The sequence below is a fragment of the Pygocentrus nattereri genome, chromosome 8, assembly GCF_015220715.1.
Source record: "Pygocentrus nattereri isolate fPygNat1 chromosome 8, fPygNat1.pri, whole genome shotgun sequence".
NCBI lineage: Eukaryota > Metazoa > Chordata > Actinopteri > Characiformes > Serrasalmidae > Pygocentrus > Pygocentrus nattereri.
This window is the reverse complement of record NC_051218.1, coordinates 38178102-38201617: the sequence shown is the minus strand read 5'-3', so window position 1 is coordinate 38201617 and position 23516 is coordinate 38178102. Positions and strand designations below refer to the sequence as shown.

Sequence of the window (23516 nt, the reverse complement as noted above, 5' to 3'; positions counted from 1 at the left end):
CTTATTCATGCAGTCTCCCTCCTCCCTTTCCTCCTTCTTAATCTTCTACTCCTTCTCCTCTTACTAGTACTTCTTATTCATCTGCTCCCCTTCTGCTTCTTCTTCTCCTACTGCTTCTTCTTTTTCTTCTCATTCTTCTCTTCCTACTTTTTCTTCTACTCTTTATGCTTCTTCTTGTTCTATTCTCCTTCTTATCTTCATCCTACTCTTCTCCTCCTTTCCTCCATCTTCTTCTTCTTCTCCTTCTCTTCCTCCTCCTTCTCTTCCTTGTTCTTGTTGTTCTTCTTCTTTCCTCAACCGCCCTACTGCTTTAAACTAACCAAATTTTGACACACTTCTTACTGTAGTTGAGGTTATTTCTTGCACTTTCATTCTAGTTTATATTGTATCATGGGGGATGGGGAGATGCAGGAGGCCTTTATGAAGTATTTATTTTTTTATGCAACAGAAAGGATACAATGAAAATCCATAGAATGACAGGCTAGCAAAAGTCTTTGTTGTAAAATGGCCTGGGTTCGCCTCTTCAGTTCTGCAGTCCACGCTCTATTCACTGACATGCTCTCCAAACTTATTACACTTAATAACAGAGCTTTGTTTTACAGCGAAGGGTGATTCAGACTTCTTCAGAGGCTTGAGAGAGAGAGAGCATGCAGACAGTGTTTCCATTAAAAACGAGAGAGTGACTATGCATTCAATCTACCTTTTCCAAACTCTCCAAACTCTCCCTTACCACCTCCATGCCCGGCTACAGCACACTAATGAAAGAAGCGAAAATAAAACCTGGCCGTGAGAGAAGACACTGGGCCTTGATTAAGAAACCAGCCCTTTGTAAATATCCATTTCAGTGGTATACATTAATGCAAGCCATAGTCAGCAGGCTTTTACAGAGGACGGCACTCAAATGAGTGGGAGAAGCACAGCTGTTTTGTGTGGAGAATAGTATTATCATAATAACGTATAATGCCATTATTTAATTCTCCGGTGAGTTCTGAGAATTTTATGCCTGAAAAAAAAGGAAAGAACGCCAGGAATTGAAAACCAAGCAGAGCAGCAAGTAAACAAGGTCTCATTTTCAGATGCAAAACACTTGCTTGGAAAACAGCTTTGTTGACACTTTCATTTCAAATTAAATGAAAAATGAAGTTATTAAGTGGGGCAGGCGTGAAATACCTCATCAAGAATTCTTGTGATCTAAACAGCAGACGTCTTTCAGACTTTGATGTGTGGTATGTTAAATGCAAACAAATGATGGTGCCAGCTCCATATTTATTCATTAGGTGCACCTACTTGGCCATTTTATCAGAAACACTTACTATAGGTGTACTTTGTAGGGTTACAAGACCATCTGTTACCACACAATTTATCAGCCTCCCAACCCCATTTATCATTACCAAAGGACTACCATAGGTATTATTTAGGTGGTCTTAGCACAGCACTCAACACCAGCACTGCAGTGGCATTGTACAAGTATGTCAGGTGCCAAATCAGTGGTTTGTTTTTGAATGCTTCAGTACCATTGCTGGGTCAGGAATAGTCTACCAACCAAAAATATCCAAGCTCCACTGATGAAGAGCAAATATTTTGCACAGAAAAAGTACCCAAAGTCAGTTTTATGGTCACTTTCATGTTGGTTTTATTGCTGTGCTGAGAATAAAACACTGCCCAAATAATATCTGGTCAGCAGTCAGTGGTTTATTCCCTTTACCTGATAAAAGCTTTATGAATTATGAATAAAGTGATAAAGCTTTCTGCATTATGAACGGAGCCATAAATCTGTCACAACATCAGGTTTAGCTTTTTCAGAGTTTGCTGGATTAAGCTGAATGTCTTTTGGTTCCAGTCAGGCAGCTCATCTTGTTTGCTGGCTTGTATTGTGTTTGTTTCTGGCTCATTCCAGTTTGTTTAGTTGTTCTGTCACAGCTGCCAAGCAAAAGCTCACTTATGACCAACGACAGGTTCAGACTTCTGTCAGTAGTGCAATTATTATGAACAAATTTGATGCCTTCAAGGCCACTCGACCCACTTGCATATAACATTACTGCTAACCTAAATGTCTATATTCATGTTATTTGGATCACAATAATTATCTAACATATGTAGCTGACAAGGCAATGAGCAAATAAGAAGGTTACACCAATTCCCGAGAACCCTCACTGTGCAACATACATATTTTGATAAAATATGGATTTTTATATATTATTCAAATTGAATAATTTTGATCTTTAAAAAGTTTTAGAGTTATGAATTTTAAATGTATCATTTTGCCTTTTCTGAAGGATAAATGTGAAAATGGTTACCATGGATGAAATGCCTTATCTAAGTCCGTTCTGTCTGTGTAGTGTGGATGGAAGCTAACTGTTAAAGTATGTTAACTGGATCAAAATGTAGATAATGGCCCCAGGGGGCCAGGATTGATTTTAAAGAGCCCCATCTCCAACTTCTGACTGCAGAGAGCTAAGGTATTTTCATGATTTGAACTCATGATCTTTTGTCTTATGACAAACAGACAGTCATGCCACAGATAACCTTCTGGTGATGCCTTGGTTCTCTTTTGTCAGAGGTCTGAGATGATGTGATGGAGAAGATCTAGCCTGTGGTTTGACACCAACAAAACTCGGAGAGGAACTTTGTAAAATCTGAGCTAACTAAACCAAAGGTGACCTAAACAAAGACCAAAGACACATCTCAACATATCTGTTCATTGATGGCAGCCCTCCACCTAAAGCTGAAGACCACGCTGCTATACATCCAGGCAACTATATGTCCATAGAGTTCTTTGGTCAAGACATACTGCAACACATTCCCTTGCTAGTCTTCCCATCAAGCCCTTGGAACAGATACAAAATACAGAATCTTCGAAAGTTCACTCATGCAGTCCTTTCACTGGCTTCTAGTAGCTGCCCGCATTAGATTTAAGACCCTCGCACTTCCTGACAAAACCAGAAATGGACCATTCCCTTCCTACCTGATAAGCAAAGACAAGCATCAAGACTTTTCTCTGTCTTGGCAATCAGGTGGTGGAACAAACTTCCACCAACTGTCTGAACACCATGAGTCCCTTGCCATCTTCAAAAGCAGATTGAAAGATTTTTTTTGTAAAGAATTTAAACAAACACTAATGTAGCACTTACAGATATGTCTTTAATTGTACTCTTGTTGTGTCTTATTTCTGGGTATCAGCTGACCCTTGTTTCTGGCATTGTCTTAGCTCAAGTGGAGTCTGGACTTTAATCCATCTGTACTACCTAGGATACATTCTCTAAATGGACAACACAGCACTGGATAAGAGCATCTACTAAATTGTGTAAATGTAACCAAGACAGGTGCTCACTCCCCCCGTGATGACAGACCCAAGACCTGGTGGAAAGGCAAGGCCCAAACCCTGAGCATAGACAAATACCATGGGGGGAAGAGGAGAAAAAGAGGGCCACAGGAAAAGTATTTTTAGTCCCAACCCTGAACCCTGTCCATGAAGTGAGGCCACCTGATGCTTGATCCCTGGCCAAGCTATGGACCTGAGGTGGGTCCAGGAAACTTTCTTTTCATTTCGGCTCAGGTGTTCTCACTGCCCTTGATACAAGTCAGTTGACACTGGTTCAGCTCTGGTAGCGTGGGCACCATTAAAAGAAACAGAAAGGGAATAGAGAGGAGAGAGGGACAAGCAGCAGCGGGACCCAAGGACACACTAGCTAAAAAGCCTCAGATTGAAGGGTCTGGGATTTTGATTTCTGTTTTGTCTTGGCCACTGAAACACTCACTCCTGTCTCAAGCACCCTTCCTCGTCCAGTATCACAAACTGTGCTAAAAAGGAGAAGTTTGGACCAAACTAAGTTGCAGAAGGTTGACTTAACTTTCTTGTTGACCTGACTTTTAATTTTTTACACTGTACTGGCATGTGTATGTGCTTTGCATCAGTGTTGTACTGGGGTGAGTGTTCTGCAGCAGTGTGGTTCTGACAGTGCTGATATTAATTCACTCAAAGTGTGTACCAAACCCCTACAGATTCAGTTCACTGTGTTCACAGCAAGACAAATGTCTCCTGGTAAACATCCATTAAGCAGCTGGGGATGCCTTGATCTCCCATGCAGTGATCTGAACGTGTGTTCTGACACCCGAGCAGTGAGTGTGTCCTAGACTGACGACTTGTACACACTTCAAGCGAACCTCCGTCCTCCTGCCACATGCAGGCTGCGGTGGAACTCACATCATGGTGACATTAATGGAGACCGTGGGGACGTTTTTAAAGTGAGCACCGTCACAGTCCAGCTCCAAATCCCTGCACTGACACTCAGCTGGAACGAAGCCAAGCACTGGAGAACAGACAGAAACAGAAAATTCATGTTATGTACAGAGGAAACAAGTTTTCACCCTTGGAAGGGTGGCGATAACAAAAATGTGGTATAACTTTAATTATTTTTCATTTGTAGTTTATTGAAACAAACTGATCTTAAACTTTCATCCAAACATTTGTGCTTGTATGTAGGAGAAGAAGGTTGGACTGGGGTTTCAGTCCCCTGCCTGGGAAAGCACCCTGCACTGTGCCAGTAAGAGTCCTTTGGCAGGACTCCTAACACTACCTTCGCCTACCTGTGTAAAATGTGAAACTGTAAGTCGCTCTGGATAAGAGTGTCTGCCAAATGCCATGAATGTAAATGTAGGAAGTATGTTATTGTGATGTGCACTTGAACAGTTATTCTGATATGTACAATCCTGTTTGGTGGAAAGGAAAACATGCATACATTTTATCATTTCTGAAATACTGATCAGGGCATAACATCATGATCACCTCCTCATTTTATCAGCTCCATTTACTATATAGGTGCACTTTGTAGTTCTACAGTTACAGACTGTAGTCCATCTGTTTCTCTGATACTTTGTTAGCCCCCTTTTACCCTGTTCTTCAGTGGTCAGGACCCCATGGACCCTCACAGAGCAGGTACTATTTGGGTGGTGGTGTGTGTTGTGCTGGTCTGAGTGAATCAGTCATAGAAGTGCTACTGGAGTTTTTAATCACTGTTCACTCACTGTCCACCCTATTAGACACTCCCACCTATTCAGTCCACCTTGTAGATATAAAGTCAGAGATGATAGCTCATCTGCTGCTGCACAGTTTATGTTGGTCATCCTCTAGTGCTTCATCAGTGGTTGCAGGACGCTGCCCACAGGACACTGTGGCTGGATATTTTTGGTTGCTGGACTATTTTCAGTCCAGCAGTGACACTGTGGTGTCTAAAAACCCCAGCAGCACTGCTGTGTCTGATCCACTCAGACCAGCGCAAGACACTAACACACCACCACAATGACAGTGTTACTGCAGTGCTGAGAATGATCCACCACCCAAACAGTACCTGATCTATGAGGGTCCATGGTGTCCTGACCACTGAAGAACAGGGTAAAAGGGGGCTAACAAAGTATCAGAGAAACAGATGGACTACAGTCTGTAATTGTAGAACTACAAAGGGCACCTATATAGTAAGTGGAGCTGATAAAATGGACAATGAGCGTAGAAACAACGAGGTGGTCAGAATGTTATGCCTGATCAGTGTACATTCTGTATTGCACGTCTGACTTTTCCCATGTTTTTCAAAAAACATCAAGAAATCATACAATTATGCAAAAATGCAAAGTACATTTTCTGTCATTTGGAAAGAAAATACACTTTATATTGTTGCCAATTTTTTATTATTTCTTGATGTTTGATGAAGCACATGGCAAAAAGTCAGGAATGTAGATGCCCATACAGAATGTAAGTTAAGCATAAATGCAGTTCACTGTGTATCAAATTATGTAACAACTATTGCATAATTACATTGTAATAGTATGGCTAAAGAACAATAACAAATGTATTAAAGCCCAAAATAACAGCCACTGCTTCTCTTAACATAGGAACTGTGACCTTGTGCCAAAGGCTTTCCATTTTGGAGAAGTCAAATGAAAAGTGTTTCCACTTCATTTAGGACCTGAAACTCAAACTCAGTTTGCACTGCTGTTGGAGCTGCATCTGAGATGAAGTACAAAACAAACAGTCAAACCTTCAAGTGCAAATAAGGTCTCCTCACAGAATGAAATTCCATATGCTGGGACAGAGCTGATCTTGATCATGTTGGTTATCACCATCCCTAACCAAGTTCATCTTTAGCTTTAGTTAGCCAGAACTGAACATGTTCTATGGTGAGCAAAGCTGTTATCATATAGCTAAGCAGCTCCTCTCTCCTGGTTAGCAGCACTGTTTAATATTTAACAATTGTTGGATGGATGGTTTGACATTTATTGAATGACCGACTTTCAAAATTGTGCACTGTGTACACTTATTTGTGAACATGTATGGAACGTTTTTGATTTTTAGATATTAAAAGAAAGTATGATAAAACAGGAATATGTGTCAGATGCTTAAACATCAATTTTAATGTCACTTATAATACAGACAACAAGCGGCAACAAGCAGCAAATTAGTTTCCAATTGATATCTGTCCAGGACCAGAGGTTTTAAAAATATCATGAAGATCCATTAGTTCTTCACACTAAATCAGAGTTGAATCAAAACTAATAAACTATTCATAGACTGTTTTAAACCAGTCATGTCATATTACTTGTGCATGCAAACTCACTCATACAATTCAACAGAAAATGTATTAAGGAACTTCTTTTGGTACGTAACTATGTATTTACATAATAACTATATAATGGTGTATTTACATTGTAATAGTATGGCTAAATGACCAGAACTGGTATAACTCGAGACTTTCACAGCTAATGAAAGAATGAAAGAGTTAAAGGTGGTGCTGAAAAGGAGGAAAAATCAGAGCCAGGAAAAATATCAGAAAAATTAAGCATGATAGCAGCTCAAAAGTTTGACCCTAAATGAGAGTTGGATCAAAAACTAATAAGGTGTTCATAAGTATAAGTATATAGTTACATAATAACTGTGTAATAGCATAAGTGCATTTTATGAATAGCTAATAAATATTTCACATGATGTATATATTTAATCGTAATGCCACATAGGTATAGAATTACGTAATAACAATGTAATAACATTGTAATAACAAGTGCATTTTAATAGTATGGCTAAACAACAGTAACAAACCTATTCATATCCTGCCCTGAATGAGAGTTGAATCAAAGGCTAATAAGCGATTCATAAACTATTTCACATGATGTATATATTTAATCGTAATGGAAGATATGTATATTATTACATAATAACTATGTAATAGCATAAATGCATTTTAATAGTATGGCTAAACAACAGTAACAAACCTAATTATATCCTGCCCAGAATGAGATTTAATAAAAACTAATGAGCTATTCATGATTTCACATGGTATACACAATTAATGGCAATGGTAATAACTATGCAATTAAAAAAAAAATCATGACATAATTCCATTGTAATAGTATGGCTAAACTGCAGTAACACATTTATTCATTTCCCACCCTGAATGAGAGTTGAATCAAACACTAATAAGCTATTCATAAGTTTATATGATGCATTGATGTATATAGTTAAGGGTAATGTACATAATTATGTAATTAAGAATTCAACTTTGTAACAACATGATTACATTGTAATAGTACGTCTAAACGACAGTAACAAACCTATTCATGGCCACCCTGAATAAGAGATGAATCAAAAACATATATGCTATTCCTAAACTATTTTACGTGACACATATAGTTAATGATAATGATACATAACTATGTAATTACATAATAGCTATGTAATAGCATAATTACATTGTAATAGTATGGCTACACCACAGTAACAAACCTATTCATGGTCCACCCTGAATGAAAGTTGAATCAAACGCTATTCATAAACTATTGTAAACCAGTAATACCATATGTCTATGTATGTATATGTATATTGTATATGCAAGCTCCCTCACATAATGTAATAGATAATGTAGTAAAGGATTTGTTTTGGTGCATAAATCCAACAAGTTTTTCACAATAAAGGTTTCTGGTTGTGCCTCGACATTTCAAATAAATCTGGAGCATTCAGTAACCCTACGAACTTGAAAGAATGGTAAGTATGAGTAAAAACTAGCAATGTTCTAATTATTCTATCAGAACAAGACATGCACAAAACTAAAAAAATAAAGAAGATGAAAATGAAAAGGCAAAGAAAAGCTGAAGTAAACTGATTACTGATTTGAGAGTGAGAAAAGCACAGGAATGAGCGAACGTTAGCAGTTGCAGCACTGCGCACTGCAGTGAAGGACTTTTAGATTGCCTTATTATTCACTTTTTCTCTCTATGGGTACATTTAGAGCCAGCCACAGAATAAATACTTCCTACATCACACAGTGAATTGAGTGGAACACAAAGCACCCAATTTTTGCACCACCTCATGATGCAGTTCCTGTAATAGAATAAGTGAAGCACATGCTCCTCGCATTGAAGTGACCCAAGACTAATGGAGTGAAAAATAAGTTTGCAATATGGACTGTAAGAACACACAGGGGCACAAGGCAAGAACAAAACCTCACAAACAACTTTGGGCAAGAGAAATCCAGCTTGCAAAAGAAAAGGGAAAGTGAAAAAGAGGATAAAACCCCTGTAGTCCTTGACGAAACAGCCACTGTCATCAATTTTCTCAATTGGGAACCTGGGTTTGGGAAAACAAATGCAGCATTTATTAACTTTAAGAAGTTTAGACCAGAGGTTCCCAACCACAGATTGCTTAGTATCAGGCTGCACTGCCTGGACTGCACTATTTTATAATTACTATTGATGTAGTTCATATTTATATAATATTCTTTATTTAAAGGATTAATTCTTGCTATTTCACTTTATTTAAAATGAATTTGTTGCTAATGTTAGTATTGGGCCCTGCGATGGACTGGCAACCTGTCTAGGGTGTGTCCGGCCTTCCGCCAGATGAGCGCTGGGATAGGGAGAAGTAGTTAGTATTGGCTGCTTTCAGCTGATGGCTGGCATTGTTGAAGAAGTCAAAAACTTTAATATTAACAAACTTTCTAAAAAAAAACAAACAAAAAAAACCAAGACCAGGGGTGATGGCCTGGCATGAAGAGATCTGGGAGATTTGGGGCTAATCCCAGTTCACTGTCAGAAAAAAAGGTGCAACAGTGTCACTGGGGCAGTACCCGTCTTGTCACTATGGTGGTACCTTAAGGGGTACATCTCAATACCTTCAGTCAGGGAACATAATTGTACCAGAATCCACTGAAATACTTTCTAGGTTGTACTGACTCCACACAGCCCGTCTCATCTCCAGGACTTTTATTTTGCTGTTCTGTTTTAAAACATTAGGCTATGAAAAGGTATAAATATCTACTTTCCACCTGGAAAAACACATGTAAGGTACACATTTGGACCTTCAAACTGCTGCTGTACCTTTGAGGGAACACTTACATTGTGTGTACCTTGATGAATGAACCATGTATCTGCATAGTATGTTTATTGTTAACAGTGTAGCATTGCTTTGAAGCTGAATTAAACATCTGATGACATGTAATCAAAGTCATGAAGAAAATATAACAAGACCAAAAACAATTATTGTAACAGAAAATGTATAACTTTAAAACAAGCTAATCAAGCTAGGTAATTCTAAGTGTGTCTTGATAGATATTTTGAAAATGTCCTACTCGACCCAAGCCTGATGGGCTCACAAAAGTTTGGGTTTTGAGCAGTGTGAGGGACAATTTTTCATGCACAACATAAGGCTTGGCTTGGGCTTGTTTGCTGAGTGATCCAACCAAACCTATCAAGTCTGAATGCACCCATAGCAACTGCAATGAATGATAACAGATTTCTTTTTTTTCCACTTTTTTTACAGAAATTTCATGCACTCACACATTTTCTCTCTTGAATACCTTTTTTTACATGCACGCTCACTGCATGTGCTCTCTCTCTCTCTCTCTCTCTCGTTCTCTTATTCTCTCTCTCTCATGCAATGTTACAGTCTACTCTGTTAGACTTAAAGGTTCTGTGCAATGTAAATCTTTCCTCAAAGGTACAACCATGGTTTTAACTATGTATGTCCAACTATGTACCTTAAATACGTTTTTTCCAGGTAAAAAGTATATATTTATACCTTTTCATTACCTAATGTTTTAATATAAAAAGCCTGGAGATGAGACTGGGTGTGTGGAGTCAATACAACTCAGTACTGAGATGTACCCTTGAGGGGACCACCCCAATGAAAAGAGTGGCGCTGCCCCAGTGACAGTTTCTTGCCTTTATTTCTGACACTGTATAGCTGCATTTGGAAAAGCTCTGGTGTTTGGATGAATGTGCCTGTGAATCAATTTATCACCACTGGGGATGCTTATGTGCCAAATCCATTGTGTATGGTATGTTGGGAGAAAGGAACTAATGAGGCCATATAGCTGGTCAATCTCTCTGCCAATTGGTTACAAAACATCCCTCCACAGTAGCAAAACATATTCATGCGCATCATTCATAGTGGTTGGTATAGTGTAGTGGGTAATACCTCTGCCTTGTATCCTGTAGACTGGGGTTCAATCCCCCACCAGGGCAAGCACCCTACACTATACCAATAAGAGTCCTTGGGCAAGACTCCTAACACCACCTTGGCCTCCCTGTGTAAAATGATTGTAAGTTGCTCTGGATAAGAGTGTCTGCTAAATGCCGTAAATGTGCATTGTGGCAATCCTGTTAGCCAACCCCCTTCCCCAACCAGTCTATAAATCTTTCTCGGCTAAGGTTGAGTCTATATTAGGAACTTCTTGGGAACCCCTGGGATAGAGTATTGTAATTGTTCATGTCCTTTTCAAATGTAATTACACTTTTACATGTTTAATTACATAGTAATGACACAATTAATTACATTTCATGAGCATGTATACATACTAACAGTCTGGAGTTTGCGCTTCCATTTCTTCTATTTGATTAAAAAAATGACAAAAAGGGCTGTTGTACATTACAAGACTGTATGCATAAACTTTATTCAAAATTCACAATACATTTCTCCTTTGTACTTACAAATGCAAATGCGATTTGATTGAAAGTGTAGAATCTAGTTCAAAGAGCTATAAGTGAGAAACAGTAACTGATTCTAAAGCTTAAAAGCCTGAACCATATCCTGGGCTTGTTTGATCATGATGGAGATATTGAGGGTCACAAAGCCATGAGAGGTCTCCTTCATTTCCAGCTCAAATTCAACATTTAACTGACACATATTAAAGATCATAGACAACTCAAAGAAGAGTTGTGTTACTTTCGTGCTATAAAAATAAATGTTGACTTGATTTGCCTATGAAAGGAGATAAAAGCAGAGGACTCATGCTGAGTTGTCGGACTACATGATAGTGTGACCATTTACCCCATTCATCACTGGAGATACATCATTCCTCAAAGGTTTTTGAGGGAATCAGCTAAACTTGCCTAGAGCTTTCAGACAATGAGTCATGGTGGTATTAACTATATACACAAGAATAATGTGTCAGCTATTTTTTTTTAATAAGTACCGGCTAAGTCATTTCCTAAAATATCTGCTCTTCATTTTCTCTATAAATAATAAAAAGACAGTTCCCCAATTTCCACACAAGCTGGTCTCCTTATTGCATGGAAATGCAAACACTGCATGAGAATCAAATTACATGGTGCCTGGTTCTACATTTCTCTAAGCTTTAAGTGTTCCTCAGTCCTATAATAAGAAAATAAAGGTTGTTGCATAAAAGAAGCACCTGTGGTTTTCTAAAGAACTTTTCAGATGGTGCTCATTTTTAGCTTACGGTGATTACGTTCAGCCAGTTTGAAGTCCCTGCAGTTACTGAAAAATAAGCCTTAGTTATGCAATGAACCTGAGATTTTGAGGGGTTAAGACAATTTACTCTAAAAAAAAAACCAAAAACCCTGTTGACAAGGCCTACTTGCCTCTATTATACAGTTGCATTCACAACTTTGGTCACCTCTGGCCAAATGACTTGTTTTATTGATATTTAAGGTGAAAAGAAGTAAACATAGCCTTTGCAGAAAATGATTTACTCAAATTTACACGGTCCTTTCAGACATATTGGCACTGTTCACAAACATGAGCAAAACAGGCTGGAAAAACATCCTTTAATACTCTTCCATTTGATCTTTGACTTTTATTTACAAGCCCATTTCCAAAAAGTTGGGACGCTGTGCAAAATGTAAATGAAAACAAAATGCAATGATGTGCAAATCATTTAAGCCCTACATTCATTTGAAAATAGAACAGAGGCAACATATTAAAGTAAAACTGAGAAAGTTCATTGTTTTTTCAAATGTATGCCTGTTTTGTATTTTGAATTTGAATGGCAGCAACATGTTCCTAAAAAGTTGGGACAGGGCAACAAAAGACTGGTAAAGTTGTGTAATGCTTAAAAAACACCTGAAGGTTAACTGGCAACAGGTCAATAACATCACTGGGTAGAAAAAGAGCATCTTTTAGAAGTAAAGCTAAGGAGGAGTTCACCAGACTGCATGGGCAAATAATTCAAGAATAGCGTTTCTCAGTGTAAAATAGCACAGAACTTGGTGATTTCATCATCAATGGTGCATTACGTTATTAAAAGATTAAGATAATCTGGAGAAGTCTCTGTATGCAAGGGACAAAGCTAAAACCAGTATTGACAAACCAAGACGTGTAGGCCCTCAGGAAGCACTGCAATAAAAAATAGACAGTATTCTGTAGTGGAAATCACTGGATGGGCACAGAAACACGTCTGAAAATCACTGTCTGTGAAAACAGTTTGTCACTGCAGCCACAAATACAAGTTAAAACTCTACCCTGCAAGGAAGAAATCATATATAAACAAGGCCCAGAAATGCCGCCACCTTCTCTGGGCCGGAGTTCATTTGAGATGGACTGAGGCAAAGTAGAAAAGTGTCCTGCAGTCCGACAATCACCACTCAGCTTGTTATCAGTGCACAGTTCAAAAGCCAGTATTCATGATGGTATGGGGTGCTTCAGTGCACATGGCATGGGTGACATGATCATCTGTGAAGGCATCATTAAAACTGAACAATATATTCATGTCTTGGCAACATATGCTGCCATCCAGATGACTTCTTTTTCAGGGAAGGCCTTGCTTATTTTGGCAAGACAATGTAAAACCACATTCTGCATGTATGTGTTGTTAAAAGAAGAAGTGATGCAGCACAGTGGTAAACATCCCCCCGTCCCAACTTTTTTGGAACATGTTGTTGGCATCAAATTCAAAATGGGCATATATTTTTCAAAAAACAATAAAAAGCTGTCAGTTTCAACAAGTCTTGTGTTGTCTTTGTAGCATTTTACATTATTTTTATATCATTGCATTTTATTTTTATTTACATTCTGCAAAGCGTCCCAACTTTTGGAAAAAAGGAAAATGGAAAAGGGGTTTTTGTATATTTTCTTCTTCTTCTTCTTCTTCTTCTTCTTTCGGCTGCTCCCTTTAGGGGTCGCCACAGTGGATCATCTGCCTCCAACTTGCCCTATCCACTGCCTCCTCTACTTTTACACCAACCATCTCCATGTCCACCTTCACTACATCCATAAACCTTCTCTGAGGTCTACCTCTTCTCCTTCTACCCGGGAGCTCCAACTCCAACATTCTTTGCCCAATATATCCACTATTCCTCCTCAACACATGTCCAAACCATCTCAACCTGGCCTCTCTGGCTTTATCTCCAAACTGCTCCACCTTCACTGTCCCTCTGATCTGCTCATTTCTAATCTTGTCCATCCTTGTCACTCCCAACGCAAATCTCAGCATCTTCATCTCCGCCACCTCCAGCTCAGCCTCCTGTCTTTTAGACAGAGCCACAGTCTCCAAACCATACATCATAGCAGCATGCACTACTGTCTTGTAAACCTTCCCTTTCACTCTTGCTGCTATCCTTCTGTCACACATCAGCCCTGACACCCGTCTCCACCCACTCCATCTTGCCTGCACCCTTTTCTTCACCTCTTTTCTACACTGTCCATTGCTCTGGATGGTTGACCCAAGATATTTAAAGTCATCCACCTTTACGACCTCTACTCCTTGCATCTTCTCCTTTCCACCTGCCTCCCTCTCATTCACACACATGTATTCCGTCTTGTCTCTACTGACCTTCATTCCTCTTCTCTCCAGTGCAAACCTCCACCTCTCCAGATTCTCTTCCACCTACTCTCTACTCTCACCACAGATTACAATGTCATCTACAAACATCATGGTCCATGGAGCCTCCTGCCTGACCTCATCTGTCAACCTGTCCATCACCATTGCAAACAAGAAGGGGCTCAAAGCTGATCCCTGATGTAACCCTACCTTCACCTTGAAACCATTTGGCACTCCAACTGCACGCCTCACCACTGTCTCACTATCCTCATACATGTCCTGCACCACCCTAACATACTTTTCAGCTACACCTGACTTCCTCATACAGTACCACAGTTCCTCTCTTGGCACCCTATCATATGCCTTCTCTAGATCCACAAAGACACAATTCAGCTCCTTCTGACCTTCTCTGTACTTCTCTACCAACACTCTCAATGCAAAAATGACATCTGTGGTACTCTTTCTGGGCATGAAACCAAACTGCTGCACACTGATCTGAACCTCTCGCCTTAGCCTTGCTTCAACAACTCTTTCCCATACCTTCATGGTGTGGCTCATCAACTTTATACCTCTGTAGTTACTGCAGCTCTGCACATCACACTGGTTCTTAAAAATGGGGACCAATACACTGCTTCTCCACTCATCAGGCATCCTCTCACTCTCCAGGATTTTGTTGAACAACCTGGTTAAAAAGTCCACTGCCTTCTCTCCTAAACATATCCATACCTCCACAGGTATGTCATCTGGACCAACTGCCTTTCCATTCTTCATCCTTTTTAAAGCTGCCCTCACTTCCACCTTACTAATTCTCTGCACTTCCTGATCCACTATCTCTCCCCCCATTGTCCTCCTCTCTCTCTCGTTTTCCTCATTCATTAGTTCTTCAAAGTGCTCCTTCCATCTACTCAACACTCTCTGTTCACTCACTAGTACATTTCCATCTTTATCCTTTATCAGCCTAACCTGCTGAACATCCTTTCCAGCTCTATCTCTTTGTTTAGCCAAACGATACAAGTCCTTTACTCCTTCTTTACTGTCCAGCCTCTCATACAGCTCATCATAGGCCTGAGCCTTTGCCTTTGCCACCATTCTTTTCGCTATGTGACTAGCCTCACAGTACTCCTGCCTACTTCCTTCATCTCTCTGGTTATCCCACTTTTTCTTAGCTGCCTTCTTCTTCTGAATACTCTCCTCTACTTCCTCATTCCACCACCAACTTTCCTTATCTTCTTTCCTCTGACCATGACGAAACACCCAACACATTTTTGCCAGTTTCTCTCACCACCTTAGCTGTAGTTTCCCAGTCCTCAGGTAGCTCCTCACTGCCCTCAAGGGCCTGTTGCAATTTTTCCCTGAACTGCCTGCAACCATCCTCCTCCTTCAGCTTCCACCATCTAATCTTTGGCTCTGTCTTCACTCTCTTCCTCTTCTTTGTTTCTAATCTCATTCTACAGACAATCACCCTATGCTGCCTTGCTACACTTTCCCCTGGTACCACTTTACAATGTCCAATCTCCTTTAGGTGGCATAAGGTTAAGGATATAATCCACCTGTGTGCACCTCCCTCCACTATTATATGTCACCCTGTGTTCTTCCCTCTTCTGAAAATACGTGTTCACCACAGCCATTTCCATTCTCTTTGCAAAATCTACAACCATCTGACCTTCCGCAATTCTGTCTTTCACACCATACATACCCAGCACCTCTTCATCCCCTCTGTTCCCTTCACCAACATGTCCATTGAAGTCTGCACCAATCACTAATCTCTCCTCTCTAGGGACACCATCTACCACTTCATCCATCTTACTCCAAAATTCCTCTTTCTCCTCTAACTGACAACCAACCTGTGGTGCATATGAACTGACCACATTCAAAATCACACCATCAACCTCCAACTTCAGGCTCATGATCCTGTCTGACACTCTCTTTACATCCAGAACACTTTTCCCAAGCTGTTCCTTTAGGATTATCCCTACTCCATTTCTCTTCCTCTCTACACCATGATAGAACAGTTTGAATCCACCTCCAATGTTCCTGGCCTTGCTTCCTTTCCATCTGGTCTCCTGGACACACAGAATATCTACCTTCCTTCTCTCCATCATGTCTGCAATCTCTCTGCCTTTACCAGTCATTGTCCCTATGTTCAGAGTCCCTACTCTAACCTCCACACTCCTACCTTTCCTTCTCTCTCGCTGCCTTCTAACCTGCCTTCCTCCTCTCCTCTTTCATGGTCTTCGACCTACAGCAGTCCAATTTCCACCGGCACCCTGCTGGTCAACAGCACCGGAGGCAGTCGTTGTTAACCCGGGCCTCGACTGATCCGGTATGGCAATCATATTTGTGATCTGCATGATAGTTTTGGCACAAGTTTTATGCCAGATGCCCTTCCTGATGCAACCCTCACCATTTATCCGGGCTTGGGACCAGCACCAGAAGTACACAAAGTACCCCGCTAATGGCTGGTTTGGGTTTATATATATATATATATATATATATAGATATATATATATATATATATATATATATATACAGAGATCTCTGGACCCCATTGATACTTGTTTCACACAATCATAAACACAGTTTGATTTAAAGACCATGTTTAAATGCCTAAGTGGAGACTGTTTAAACATTCATGATGGTTTCTCATAAAGCAGCTACATAGATTGATCAAGAGTGTGTAAAACTGTTAGATGACAAATGTGGTCTACACTTCTTTTATAATGTGTATATTTCAGTGTATTGTTTCATTTTGATATTTTCATTTTTAAAAACCAATAAAAAAAAGGAAAACCCTGAGCAGGTCTGTTGAAACTTGCGACTGCACTGAATGTAGCCTACATGTCAGTTAACTGAATCACACCTCAGCTCTGCTTCTGTGTATATATTGCTCATGTATGATGAGATTTCTTTTGCACTCTTTTGTTTTCTACTGCAGTATATGAATATTCTTAGGGAGCGTACTCACAACATGCATTCGATTTGGTTCCGAGGTCGTTACTGGGGACTCCGAAATATTTGTCAAACAAATGAGGCCAGCCGTTGTTGTCTCCTAGAGGGATTAAAAAAGAGAGTGCAGTGATGAGTTCAAAACAACACAGTCCACACAGCCATGCAATGAATCCTCCTTCTGCAATAGCATGTTGCGTCTCTATAGACATAACAGAAAGATTTTTCCACTTCCAGGTGGAAGGACCCATATTTGAAATGTACGCAGCTGAAACCCAATTTGGGTGTCATTTTGTGAAGTCTGGGTGATAAATGAATTTTGTGGTGCATTAATATTTCAGAGAACCACAAACTAACACAGGCCAGAGCTCTCTTTTCCTCCTTTCTTTCAAAAGTGCTGCTTCTGGATTGAAAGCCTCTGTCTGTCATGTGGCCTGTGACTTTAACACAAAGAGGAAATGAGCCAATCAGCATGCAAATCGGGGTGAGCAGATCCTTTCCCTCGATATCCTTGACATGCTAAACAAATGAAACTGTCAAGTGTCTAGCCTCTCCAGACGTAGTCCGTCAATCACTTCGGACCCCAAAAACGTGTTTATAATGGTCACAGATTCTTCACCGAAACTCCACAAAGTTCTCAGCCATTAAAGACTAAATGGCTTTTCCCGCCATTGTAGGCAAAGGTCTCGTCACATCAGCAGAATCCAGAGCCCACCCATTTTTAACAAGAAGACTCTTGTCACATTTGCTTTGCTTTAAATTCCATGAAAATCTGACTTTAATTGGCAGTTTAGGCTCTCAATGCTAAACACGTCCAGCGGTGTGACTCGACTTAGCAGGCTGAATAAGTGTCTTAATGTGTCAGGTGGTCTCCTGGGGTACCTCATGTGCTTAGTAAAGTGAAAGTTAGAACTACTTGCTACTGGCAACCTGTACAGGGTATGTCCTGCCTTCCGCCCGATGACCGTTGGGATAGGCTCCAGCACCCATGGATGGATGGATGGATGGACTGCTTGCTTTCACACAGCATGTTCCTCCAACAGATTGGAAAATTTTGATTGATTACAGAGTAAGACTTTCCCATTGAAACGAATCATGCCAACTACACCCCTAACATTTACAGATATATCACATTTAAAAACATGTTAGAGTTACAATTTGTTTACATTTTAAAATAAATCAATGTTATTTGATCAATTACACCTTCTTGAGCCTCAATTTAGCAATACTGGTTTTTAATTAAATCACCTAGAATTCGAAGCACCACTGAAGTGCTTGTCCCCACAGTCATGTGTAAAGGGTGAGTGCCATATTTTGTAGAAAGAAAAAAAAACCCACGTTTTTCTGTCATTTTAACTACAATAATCTATACATGATTATGCACTATATAAATTAAATGACATAAAGAAAACAAATGGCAAATAAATATTATAAAATATATAATGAAAGCTATTGTCCCCAGGAGTTGTCTCACTGGTGTTTCTGCCTAACAAAAAACTCTCATTTTGAAATAAAAATCACACTGATGACATCACTTGACATCCTTTTACCTACTTTCTGAGGATCTATGTAGGAAAGGATGTGGTAACTCCACTGTGTTTTTCAGTTATCAGATATTTTCTAATTTAGCTCATGATTTCATAAGAAGCTTTTAGCTGAAGTCAATGGTGTGACCTACATATTTTTTTTCAAACAAATACTGAACCCCAGATGCCAATAGCCTATAGCAGCAATGATTTTATGAATTTCCTTAGAAATAAAATTGAAAAGATTAGGCAGAAAATTCAGAATACACAGTGAAACTCTACAAACCTGCTGCCTTATAATGCCAGTCTAAATTGAGAATATTATAATCACTGCAGAGAGGCTGGAATCGTTTACCATACTTCAAGAAAATGAACTAGTTAAAATTGTTTTCTTCGCAAAATCTTCTACTTGTATGTTAGAACTAATTCCTACAGGTTTACTCAAAGAAATTTGCCAGAAATAACCAAGCCTATTCTGTCAATAATAAACTCTCTCTTAGCCTTGGATACATCCCAAAAACTCTAAAACTAGCAGTAATTAGATTGCTGATTAAGAAAGCTAAGCTTGGTCCCTGTGAAATATCAAATTATAGACCTGTCTCCCCTTTATATCTAAGATCTTCGAAAAAGTTGTAGCACAACAATTACGTTCGTATTTATATAGGAATCATCTACATGAGAAATTTCAGTCTGGTTTTAGGCCACATCATAGTACAGATATAGCACAAGTAAAAAATGTAAACTATCTTTTATTATTCTCTGACCAAGGAAATGTGTCTTTACCAGTCCTTCTCAATCTTAGTGCAGCATTTGACATGAAACACCATTCTGTCATACTAGATAGGCTAGAAAACTTTGTAGGGGTAACAGGAATAGCTCTTTCCTGGTTCAGGTCTTACTTCATTGATTGCTATTAGTTTGTTAATGTAAACAGTGAATCATCTGTCCTCACAAAAGTAAAGTATGGTGTTCCACAAGGCTGTGTTTTAGGGCCTATATCGTTGAGCTTCATGCTGTACAACGCTGTGCAAACCTCACTCTCATGAATTGACCCTCCTGATGCTGCTGTTACTGCTGCATAAACTAAATCTAATCAAATTAACCAATAATTGCTCCATCTGTTTTCCCCGTTTTGTACTGTAATACTTTACGCTAACAATGTTTGCAATCTGGTGTTGACCAGAGGAGGACGGGTTCCCCTTCAGAGTCTTGGTTCCTCTCAAGGTTTCTTCCTCCTGCCACTGTCACTACTGACTAGCTCAAGGGAGTATTGAACCAGGATTTTTTTCTAAAGCTGCTTTGTGACAACACCTGTTGTAAAAAGTACTATATAAATAAACTTTGTTTGCTTGCTATTTTAATGGCTATTCCATGATTGACAACATGCGGATTGATGCTTTGTAGCAGCCATTTTTTAAAATGCATTTTTCATTAAAAATGTCACTTGTGTTACTGTTTCTAGTGCTACTTTTCTTATGTGTAACACCAATGAGGATTGACAACACCAGTGACACATATGGAGAGAAAGAAAAGTGGATGTTTCTGTAGAATGACCCAAATATCCCATCCCATGGAAAAAATTCACCAAAATGATTAGTGAATAGGGTGAAATAAACACTAGTGACCCAGTATCACTGGAAGCCATGCATGCCCATGCCATCACACTGCCTCCACCATGTTTTACAGAGGATGTGGCGTGCTTTGGATCATGAGCCGTTCCAAGCCTTCTCCATACTTTCTTCTTCTGATCATTCTGGTACAGGTTGATCTTAGTTTCATGTGTCCAAAGAATGCTGTTCCAGAAGTGGGCTTCTTTAGATGTTTTTGGCAAAGTCTAATCTCGCCTTTCTATTTTTGAGGCTGATAATGGTTTGCACCTTCTGGTGAACCCTCTGTATTTGCTCTCATGAAGTCTTCTCTTTATGGTAGGCTTAGATACTGATACACCTATGTCCTGGAGAGTGTTCTTAGCTTGGGTAGATGTTGTGAAGGGGTTTCCTTCACCATGGAAAGGATTCTGCAATCACCCACCACTGTTGTCTTCCATGGACCTCCAGGTCTTTTAGAGTTCTCGAGCTCACCATTGCGCACCTTTTTTTCAAACTGTTGATTTGGCCACTCCTAACATTTCTGCTATCTCTCTGATGGATTTCTTCTTTTTTTCAGTCTAATGATGGTCTGTTTCACTTCTATTGAGAGCTCCTTTGACCGCATGTTATGGGTTCATAACAACAGCTTCCAAATGCAAATGCCACACCTGGAATCAACTCCAGGCCTTTTACCTGCTTAATTGATGATGGATTAACAAGGGAATAGCTCATGCAGCCCATGAAATAGCTTTTGAGACAACTGTCCAATTACCTTTGGTCCCTTGAAAAAGAGGCAGCTACATATTAAAGATCTGTAATTACTAAACCTGTCCTCCAATTAGGATGTGAATGCCCTCTATTTAAAGCTGAGAGTCTACACTTTAAGCCCATGCTTGATTATACAACTGTATCTTGAATATGTTTTGGTAAACAGCTAAATTGACAAAACTTGTGTCACTGTCCAAATATTTCTAGGCCTAGAAACATTTCATTAGTTAACTCAGTCACAGTAATCACGTTTGGTTCTGATGTATCAGAACAGCTTTAGGCATCAAAATGTAATGTGAACATGTCCAGCAGTGTGACTTGACCTGCTGAATAAAATTCGGAGTGTCCTAATGTGTTGGAATCTCTCAGCCTAAGTGGCCAGCAAAACAGGACGAGACAAAAAAAACAAATAATAATAAAAAAAAACCCAGTTGAGTAGTGAATGGAAAATGCTGAGTGATTAAAAGTGGCCCCTCCACTGAAGGACACAATGCAATATGCTTTAGAAATCCTTAGCCTGCTAAATAATAATAATGGTGTCACAATATGTTGCATTCTCTTTTAGAGTGCCTCAAGTGACCAATAAAAAGGACACACAACCTGCTTCTTCTCACAGAAGGTTCTAGTAACCAGAGAAACAATTCTTCCAACTGAAGGGAAAAAGGTAAATGATTCAAAGAGACTTCTTCAATTAGAGGCACTATAGACGCCTCAGTGACCTTAGCAGGTAGGATACACAACATGGACTAAAGCATTGGGTCACACCTCACAGTGATTGAATTCACATGTTGCATTCAGTCGCATTTCAGTGTATAAATTCAAGAACCATTATGCAACAAGTCAGTTTGCAAATTTCTTGCTTTCTGGATATTCCGTAATCAACTGTGAGTGACATTATTGAAAAGTGGAAGGCGTTTAGGAACCACAGCAACTCTCAAGTGTCAGACCATGTAAAGCTACAGAGCAAGTCACTGAGTGCTGAGGTGCATAGTGTATACAAGTCAACAGTGCTTTGCTGACTCAATAACTGAATTCCAAACCTTCTCTGGCATTAACATCAGCACAAAAACTGAGCACTAGGAACTTCATGGCATGGCTTTCCATGGCCGAGCAGCTTCATGAAAGTCTTACATCACCAAGCACAATACCAAGCATCGAATGGAGTGGTGTAAAGCACCACAGGTCTCTGGAGCTGTGGAAACATATTCTGTGGAGTGATGAATCATGCTTCTTAATCTGGCAGTCAAATGGATGAGTCCGGTTTTGGTGAATGCCAGGAGAACATTACCTGCCTGACTGCATTATGCCAAGAGTAAAGTTTGGTGGAGGAGGGATAATGCTATGGGTTTTTCAGGGGTTGGCTTAGACCCCTTAGTTCCAGTAAACGGAAATCTTAATGATTCAACAGACCATGACATTTTAGACAATTGTATGCTGTGTGGGAACAGTTTGGGAAAGAACATTTTCTGTTCCAGCATGAGTAAGCCCCAGTGCATTAGAGCAAGGTCTATAAAGGCATGGTTGGGAGAGTTTGGTGTGAATGTCTGGTCCGCACAAAGCCCTGACCTCAACCCCATTAAACACTCTTTGGAATGAACAAGAACAGAGATTGTGAGCTAGTCCTCCTCGTCCAATATCATTGTCTGACCTCACAAATGCAAAAATTGGCAATTGGATGAATGGGAAAAAATTCCCACAGACACACTTCAAAATGCTGTAGAAAGCTCCCCAGATAAGTGGAAGCTATTATAGCTGCAAAGAGAGACCAACTCCATTTGTTAATGCCTATGGATTTAGAATGGGATGTCATAAAAGGTCCTGTAGGTGTAATTTGTAAGTGTCCCAATGAAGTGTACCAACACATGGATGAAGTAAGGAACCTTTCTTTGACTTGTATCTAAAAATGTTTAGTGAGCTCAGAAACTGTGATTGCTTCTAGCTTCTCAAACTAAGTAAATGTGATAGATTAATGGAGAATTGTGAACAGTCTAAAGGACACATTTGTGGTCACAATGGCTTCAGGCCTTAAAGTAACTAAAGTCCCTAATGACAGTCATTATGCTGCGAAGTCTGCGTAGGATAGGTTCTTAATGCTGATCACGTCCAGTGGTGCCACTGAACTAACCCTGTTGAATAATAATCCAAGTGTCTCTACATGTTGGATTTTCACAGTGGTCAGTAAAGAGGATGTTTGACCTGCTTGCTCCCACTCAGTGGATTCTAGAGGCAACAACTTCTCCAGCATTAAATTAAACCCAACTGAGCACTGAATAAAAATAGTCAGTGATTTTAGGGGTTTATCCATTGATGGGCATCACACTGGTTTAGAAAACTTCATAGAAATTGGCATCCAAAAAGCTCCTTTGATCTTCCTTTGACTTTTTATTGCAAAGAAACTAGTTTAATTTTTTTGTTTTTCTTGTTATTCAAATTTTTGATGACATGTGAATTGGAAGGTTTAGAGAAATGGCTGAAGGACACATATTAATGTGTCATAAGGGCTGTAAAAATGTGCCTTATGACAGTTATCATGCTGTGAAAGCCTAACTGAAGTTAGGCTCTTAATGCTGAACATGTCCAGTGGTGTGACTCAACTTAATCTGAACAATAAATATAGTATGCCAGTGTGTGGGATCCGATTACTT

The 23516-nt window shown here is 39.6% G+C and overlaps 1 protein-coding gene across 1 annotated transcript in view; it reads right to left on the bottom strand.

Annotated features, from left to right (window-relative positions):
- Positions 1-23516, bottom strand: part of rxfp1 (relaxin family peptide receptor 1) — a 121151-nt gene that overhangs the window by 37224 nt on the left and 60411 nt on the right. The window contains exons 3-4 of the mRNA XM_017692034.2: positions 17008-17091; positions 4205-4310 (exon numbers count right to left, since the gene is read on the bottom strand). Coding sequence (XP_017547523.1) covers positions 4205-4310; positions 17008-17091 — 190 coding nt within the window. The remainder of the gene's footprint in view (positions 1-4204; positions 4311-17007; positions 17092-23516) is intronic.